An 8,657-nucleotide genomic window follows, 5' to 3' on the forward strand; every position below is an offset into this window, starting at 1 on the left:
CCCAAAAATACATTATAAAGATTGGATTAACACTGGGAAAAAGTTACGTCTTAGTTTCAATTTTCAATACTTTCAAAAATTCATATTTCCCGTTGAAATACATAAATAATCGAAGAAATTTTTGATTTTTACTATTTTTACAATTATAAAATTCTTCAGCGACGCATGTTTACGGAAGCCTGCTGCAGTGGTTGCAGGACGCATTTCCTCCAAAACACTTGCAGTTGGTTGGGTGGATGGTATAACTGCAGTTTCTTAAAAATGAGTGTCGAAATTTGTATTAACTACAACAGCTGTGTCAGCTAGATAGTTTGAGATGCGTCAAAAGTAACTCGATTTACGTTGATGCCAGACTAATAATTCCAACAATAAGTAACTTCTTTGTTTACTAATACAGCACGTTAAAATTAACTAATTAAATTAATTTAGGGAATTCTATTATTATTACTATATTACACTTGTGTATATAACAGTGCCGATTGTCATCATTTTCTAATGTAGGGTGGAATTTTCTTAATAATAAATGTTGTATATTTTTAATATTACCTGTTATTCACGCTACAACATTTAATTTACTGAGAGCATCTTGTGCATTCCTATTGCGTTTTTGTTACATTCGGTTGTTACTAAAACTATAACGAATAAAACAATCGCAGTCTAATCTAAATTTACGGAATCAGGCTGGATCGGTCTGGACAACGGCTGCACTTGAGACATAAAAATAAACCGTACTATTCTGACCTAGGACAAGCGCNGAAATCAGGGATTACATAAAAAAGAATGTAAGTACAACATACAATTATTGTAGATTTCTCACTTAGTCAGTGATCTTAAATACTTTGGGATTTACTTATTACAGTTGTTGAATTGTGCTCTTCAATATTTATTTTCATGTCTTTGCTGATTTATTCTGTGTTTAACCTTAGTAGTGCTTGTACTATTATATTTTTTTGTTTCCATGTACATTGACAGATTGTCGGTGCATTAGGAACAGAAACAAATCGACCTTCATCAGCAGCTCAGTGTGTAGCTTATGTAGCAGTAGCAGAATTACCAACTGGTCAGTGGCCTGGTTTGATAAACCTTCTGGTTAATAATGTGGTTCAAGCCAACTCTACTGAGATGCAAAAAGAAGCCACTTTAGAAGCAATTGGTTATATTTGTCAAGAAATTGATTCAGAAGTCTTAGTGTCACAGTCAAATGCTATTTTAACTGCTATAATACATGGTATGCGCAGCACTGAACCAAGTAATCACGTCCGTTTGGCTGCCACAGAAGCTTTATTGAATTCACTCGAATTTACACGAGCCAATTTCGACCGGGACACAGAACGACACTTTATAATGGAAGTGGTGTGCGAAGCCACACAATCAGATGATACTCAAATAAAAGTGGCCGCCCTCCAGTGCCTTGTCAAAATCTTGTCTCTTTATTATCAGTATATGGAGACTTACATGGCCCAGGCCCTTTTTCCTATCACATTAGAAGCAATGAAATCAGAAAATGACGCGGTAGCCCTTCAAGGGATAGAGTTTTGGTCAAATGTTAGTGATGAAGAGGTTGATCTGGCCATAGAAGACTCGGAAGCGTCAGAGGCCGGTCGACCACCTACAAGAGTATCGCGACATTACGCCAAAGGAGCCCTACAATTTATCGTTCCCATTCTACTCCAAAAATTAACAAAACAAGAAGAATTAGATGACGAAGACGATTGGAACCCTTGCAAAGCCGCTGGCGTTTGTCTCATGCTGTTAGCTTCATGTTGTGAAGAGGAAATAGTGCCACATGTATTGCCCTTCATCAAAGAGAACATCAAGTCGAGTAATTGGCGGTTCCGGGACGCGTCTCTGATGGCATTCGGTGCTATTCTTGGTGGGTTGGACAATTCCACGCTCAAGCCGCTCGTTGAACAAGCTATGCCTACATTAATAGAGCTCATGTACGACACGAGTGTAATCGTGCGTGACACGGCCGCGTGGACGTTCGGGCGTATTTGCGAGATCATACCGGATGCGGCAATTAACGAAACTTTCCTCAAACCACTCTTGGAAAGTCTCATTAATGGACTGAAGGCAGAGCCCAGGGTCGCAGCCAATGTGTGCTGGGCATTTACAGGTAATTTTTTATAATACCAAATTATGATGTAACATTGGGGATATAGTTTAGAAAAATTTGCACATTCTTTGGACCATCAAATAATTAATTTAAAGGTTACAAGAAAAAATGCACCTAAGCATTCCATTTAATCTGTATGTGCTAATGACTTATAAATATATAAAATAATCAATTCTTACCAACAGAAACTATAAACACCATTAATCATGTACTTAGAAATAGTATAAACATTGATGCTCTAAAATCGCTACATCAAAGATACGTATAATCGGTTATGCTAATTGCATCCATAGTATGGGTATATTAATTTTAGTACAGCTAGTAGATTGATGATAGAATAAACCGTTCGTATATTGTCACCTCCTTTGAATGGGTGATTATTGTAGAATCCAAAAACAAAATGCAAAATATTGTTGGATATAACATTTAACTTTGAGTACTTTTGTCTAAACCAACCTGTATGCTACAATTATTATTTCTGTGCAAAAGGCTACTAACCTGTATGCTTTAAAAATAAATTAATTTTTCCCTAAACTGAAATTGAATACCTTTTTTTCATTTCTAGGTCTTGCAGAAGCAGCTTATGAAGCTGCAGACGTTAATGAGCAAACGAATCAACCGGACACGTACATTTTATCTCAGTATTTCGAATTCATAGTTCAACGACTGTTAGAGACTACTGAGAGACCAGACGGTGCCCAAGCCAATCTTAGGCCCGCTGCATACGAAGCTCTGATGGAAATGGTGAAGAACTCGCCACGCGACTGTTATGTAACCGTTCAAAAGACGACGATGGTCATCCTTGAAAGGTTACAACAAGTACTTCAGATGGAATCGCACATAGCAAGTCATAGCGATAGATCGCAATACAACGATTTGCAATCGCTCCTTTGTGGTACTTTACAGTCGGTGCTAAGAAAGGTAACACCTGAGGATGCCCCAAAAATTTCCGACTCCATTATGACCGCCCTCCTTAGCATGTTCAGTTCGAATTCATGCAAAAGTGGCGGAGTACAAGAGGATGCGCTCATGGCAGTTTCTACCTTGGTGGAGGTAAGTTAAATATTTTGTTATGGAGTCCAAAAAACATACAGGGGTCTCCTACAATGACCTTAAGGCTAAAGTTATAGGGTACCGATAAAATAAAAAAAATTAGTTTGTAGAAAGTTGCTAGTTAAAATTTTCTTTGCAACAAAAATTATAAAAATCAAAGCCCAGTAATGGTAAAAAATATTTTATAATACAATATATAATTATTTTCATTTATTCATTTTATTCATTTTTCAATATTTTAATTTTCATAGTTCCTGAAGAAGTATAAATTGAATTCATAATTTTATTTATATTTGTTAATTATTGACTAGAGGAATTGCTTAGTTATAATAATATACAGCACCGTTGTTCTTCAGTACTGTCCTTTCACAATTGCGGTAATTCGAGTATTTCTATTTTATCGTATAATTTGAACACAGACAGCGAAGTACAATCAATATATCCCATCAACAACTTAAACATAAGCTAAGCAATCGTAGAACAGTCGTGTGTGAACCAAAGATATTCAACTTACATTTGGACACGTTCAAGTATGATTATTTGTTGCGATTGCTAAGAGGTCAAGTGGTTGAACTACACATGATTTTACTCACAACTCCGAAATTTAATTCTACTTAAAGTTCCTATTTGCTTGTAACGTTTTTATTTTTTAGTTGTAATTTAAAGTATATACTTTTAAATGACTTTAGTAGTTACAAATAACCCTAATGTATACTACTGATAATAACTTGTATTAAAAAACAACTTTTCCGATAGGTTCTCGGCGAGTCGTTTATAAAGTACATGGATGCATTTAAACCTTTTCTTTACATCGGTTTGAAAAATCACCAAGAGTATCAGGTGTGCGGTACAGCTGTGGGCCTCACAGGGGACATTTTTCGCGCCCTTAAAAGCAAGGCTTTGCCCTATTGCGACGAAATAATGACTCTCTTGTTGGAAAATCTGGGTGATAACACGGTCCATCGGAGCGTCAAACCGCAAATCTTGTCCGTATTCGGTGACATCGCATTGAGCATCGGCGCTGAGTTCAAAAAGTACTTGGACATCGTTCTCACGACCCTCGCCCAGGCGTCACAGGCCCAAGTCAATCGGGACGACTTCGACATGATCGATTACTTAAACGAGCTGCGAGAAGGCGTTTTAGACGCTTACACTGGCATCATCCAAGGGTTGAAGGGCGACGATCCGACGCCGAATCCGGATGTGCTCTTGCTCGAAACCCACATACCCTTCATCGCACATTTTATTACAGTCGTGGCTCAAGATGAGGAACATTCTGACGGAACTGTAGCTGTTGCGGCCGGACTGGTTGGTGATCTTTGCGCTGCATTTGGCGTTCCCATGCTCCGTTTCCTTGACCTAGAACCCATTAATAATATGCTCGCTGAAGGAAGAAGGAGCCGGGTCAGTCGCACCAAAACACTGTCCACATGGGCGACGAAAGAAATGCGCAAACTTAAGGCCAATTCGACTGCAGCCGTTGCAAGCTGGTGAGTAAAGTTTATAAATGAATTCATTAATTCGGCGCTTGATTGACGTTTGTAAAAAGTTTAAAAAAAAAGAAATATTTCAAAACTTTAATTTGTCTTTATGCAATTTTAATTGAACTGAATCAATCACAATTTTAAAAACATTTTTTTGCAATGTTTAACATCACAATACATGAACATATAAAACATAGAAATGTTTTTGACTGAAATCTGCATTTCAAGATTGGCAAAAAATTTAATTGAAATTCGTGCTCATATAAATTTATTAATTTTGCTGTTAGTGAATAAATGAGTTATTAAGTGGTTATTTTTAAAGCAATTTTTTTGCATAATTCTTTAACACTAATTTTTAGTTTGATTTTTGATGATTATCAAAATTTCCGAATGATTCTTCTATTTTCCTTAGGTTTAATGTTCATTTATGTGATCTTTCGAAAACTTAAATAGGTAATTTCTCGTGTAAGATGTGAATGTATAAACTCATTGCTGAACTGAATTAACTGAACATTTATGTAAAAAAGCACTAATTCGATTGCACGATAAAGTTAATTAACTGTAAACGCATACTTAAAAAAGACAGCTTGCATGGACTGTTTTGAATTTTGGAATGATTTTTTTTATTCCTATTTACAACAGATTTGCTCTGGTCAACAGTGATTTGAGCCAATGGAGCCAAGTCAGCTCGTGGTCCACGGCAACAGTTTGGGATAAACAGTACGCGTAACTTATATTACTACACAAAAACAAACACTTTACATACATTCATATAAATAATATAATCGTTTGACTGTCGTTTAAAAACAAAAAAAAACATTTAAAAAAATCATACAATAATAATGATAATGATAAAAACGATCAATAGCCCGAGGTTATTAATAAGTAACCAAGCAAACAAATTAAACTCTGATACAATTAATGAATAATAAGAAACATGTCTCCGGTTTTTTCTTTCGTTCGTTTGTTGGTTGTTAAACCGGCCACATCATAACGTTGTTGTCCTTTGTATTTCGATTAATAATTTTTAATTGCAAAAAAAACGAATGATTTTGAATTGATTAATTGAACGGTAATAATCGAATTACCTTTAAAATTAACTACAACAACAACGTAATATATAATAACTGACATTAAATCTATTTTTAATTCGACATGGTACCGTCCCTCCGAATGGATGTAAATTCCGGTCTCTATTAGTTTATTTTCACTATTTCGGTTCCGGGGTGCCGAACGTAAGTGTGTTGTGAACGTTCTCAATTTTTCCCTTCTCATTCTTTATCTTTTAAAAAATATGTAACCAATTCAATTTCTACAATGGGACAATATAATAACGTTTATTATTAACACAGTGATCGGATTGTCGGTAAAATGGCGAGTGCGAATAATCGTGGGGCATACAGTATGTTGTAATACATATGTATTTGTTGAAGGCGATTTTTATTATGATTGTGTTGTGTCGTGAGTGCGGAGACGAACGCCTGTTGTGTTGAAGACTAATTATTAATTGTTATATATGCGAATTATCTTCCTTTTCCACATCATCTTTTACACGGTGCAACGGGATACAACAACTAAAACAACTCCCTCGGACTCTCGAAGTTTTTTGGTAGATGAAGTCGACGACAAACGGCACCCAAGATATACAATGGAAAGGGGAATAATAAAATGAAAATGAATATCTGTGTTGCGCTCATTTTCTTTTTTCGGTACTGCGTGTGTTTATCGAGAAAATATAGTAATTAAAAAATAGTGTAAAAAATACGAAAGCATTGTTCGCCGTACATATCGATTTGCTACCGCCATGTAGTGGTAGCTCAATGGTATTTCGAGGGTAAGTTTATGGTGCACATGCTCGACACTTAATCTCGTTTTTAGTAATTTTCAAAATTACGATTGTAGAATGCTTTCAGTTGTATGCTGTATTATAAGAACGAAAAAATATACATTTTTATAAAATATACATTCGATAAAAAATTACAAATCAATCCAATCTCTATTTTTATTTTTAGTTTGAACTTGTTTGGTCACCCTATAGACTTCTTGTTAAATTAAGATACAAAAGCAAGAAGACCAATCTTCGGCAAAACTAATGTCATAAAGATAATTATTTATAGAAAAAATGCGATTAAGTGTCTTTCGAAACAATTCCATTAATTTCACGTTAGTAGTGTTTGTACTCAGGAATTTTTGAGAATAATATACTTTTGCGAATGGTATTTTTTTGAAAGTTTTTGTGAGGCCGTGTGTGCCTTGCATGAAAGGTGCGTGAAAGCCAAATTGTTTAGACTGTGGACAGTTTGGTGGTTGATGACGTTCTGATGAAAGAGGAACGAAGCAATCTGTGATTTGAGAACGCTTCAATTTGTTGCCAAAAATGAAACAAAAAAATAATAAAATAAAATATCGTATATCGATAAAAATGATTCCATTTAAATAAATAAATGATGAAGCCTTCTCAACATTATTTATGAATTCCTTGAATGTGTGATATTTGATACATGTACATGTAGACGACGGAGCCACCAAGGGGGATGAAAAAGTGAAACGAATACAATTCATGCCCCAAAACCGTCCCGTCGTCTGTGTATGATTCTTAGCTTGTATGAAATTTTAGTATGTAAGTAAGCGTGATTGTTATTAAAAACAACAAAAAAGATAATAAAGGCCCCATTTTATATTTTTGGTATGTGCAAATATTTTTTTATATACTTACTATTTTAGCCGAATCTCCAAAATGTCTATTTAATTTTTACGAGTTTTGTTTATATGCACGTCTTATACATACATAATATAAAAGTGGTCGTCAACTTCTATGAAATTTTATTTTTATTTTAAAATTGTAAAAGTAAGACCTGTTTTATATTATTATTAGAATGGATAAATTAATTTCTTATTACATTAGAAGTTAATGTTAACAAAATTAACTATTTCAAAGAAGTTTCATGTTATTTTCATTCAACTCAAAGATTAAAGAGAAAAATACAGTATTTAAATAAAATTATCTGTTCATTTGTATTGATGATTCTTCTCTTCAAATAAAAAGAATGTAAGTAAGTATTTTTTGTCTGTCTTAACATTTTTTATATCCCTTGCCCTTGATATAAAGAAAGGGTCCGTCCTTTCTTAAACCAAATTTATTGGTCAATTAATGTAATTTTTTTAAATGTATAGTGCTATCGTTCGTGCACATAAACAAAACATGTTACAAATACTATCCTAAGAGGCAATAAGTAATCAAATTTAATAAAAATGCCGCTGCTTAAGAAACAATTTTTTTTGTTTGCCTAATTATCTATTATTTTCGTTTTGCAGCAACTAATGTAAGGTACTAAATTTCGAATACTACATTTATGTTACTGCTCTAGCATAAATAGATAACTGAAATAAAAAAGAAATATCGACTTGTTAAATAGTTACTACTACTACTATTATTATATGATAAGATATAGGTCGCGATGGTATTTCTGTTTGAGTGTTATTTTGCTAGTTTGTGAATCAAGAGTGCCATGATAGTTTGTCTGTAAATCAGCCCCCAGTAAACCAATGTTTAACAATTAAACAAAAAATACAAAAGAGTGTGATAAGACTGACTGACCAGTGTTCACTAATCATATTAAAATTAAAAAATAATTGAAGGGTAATTATTATGAATTACTTGTACTTCTTGTAAGGTTATTGTTAAACATTGGTCCGATTTTTTTTGCAGAAATGTTACCATGTCTATTTAGGTGCCTATGACCCATCTTGGAAATTGCTGTATTTTGAAAACCATGTAAAGTCAGCACGCTGTTCTCAAAAAAGTTATTTAGTTTATCGGGACTTTGTTACATTCTTAATAATTTGGTATTTTTTTCTTTAAAATGTAGCTACTAAAAAACATAAATAAAAACTACATACATTATATTTCTAATTTTTCAAAGCTCCCATTTCTGTTACTTTTTATTTAAAATAGATAAATAAATGCCTTTTTCTTTAAAAAGAAAGTACATGCTTTATCTTTT

The 8,657-nt window shown here is 33.9% G+C and overlaps 1 protein-coding gene across 1 annotated transcript; it reads left to right on the plus strand.

Moving 5' to 3' along the window:
- Positions 1-1,024: 1,024 nt before the first annotated feature.
- Positions 1,025-8,559, plus strand: LOC112905551 (importin subunit beta-1-like). The gene is made up of 4 exons (XM_025978173.1): positions 1,025-2,116; positions 2,682-3,169; positions 3,926-4,659; positions 5,296-8,559. Coding segments are annotated over exons 1-4 (2,217 nt in total). The 5' UTR covers positions 1,025-1,122; the 3' UTR covers positions 5,297-8,559.
- The last annotated feature ends 98 nt before the right edge of the window (positions 8,560-8,657 follow it).

This window comes from Agrilus planipennis, unplaced genomic scaffold (genome assembly GCF_000699045.2).
Source record: "Agrilus planipennis isolate EAB-ADULT unplaced genomic scaffold, Apla_2.0 scaffold584, whole genome shotgun sequence".
Classification (NCBI taxonomy): Eukaryota; Metazoa; Arthropoda; class Insecta; order Coleoptera; family Buprestidae; genus Agrilus; species Agrilus planipennis.

Bases quoted from the DNA above. Each gene is read 5' to 3' on its own strand.
- LOC112905551 (XM_025978173.1), top strand. From the start codon at position 1,123: ATGCAAAAAGAAGCCACTTTAGAAGCAATTGGTTATATTTGTCAAGAA. The intron at 2,117-2,681 runs GTAATTTTTTAT...TTTCATTTCTAG, and splicing joins TGTGTGCTGGGCATTTACAG to GTCTTGCAGAAGCAGCTTAT. The intron at 3,170-3,925 runs GTAAGTTAAATA...CTTTTCCGATAG, and splicing joins CAGTTTCTACCTTGGTGGAG to GTTCTCGGCGAGTCGTTTAT.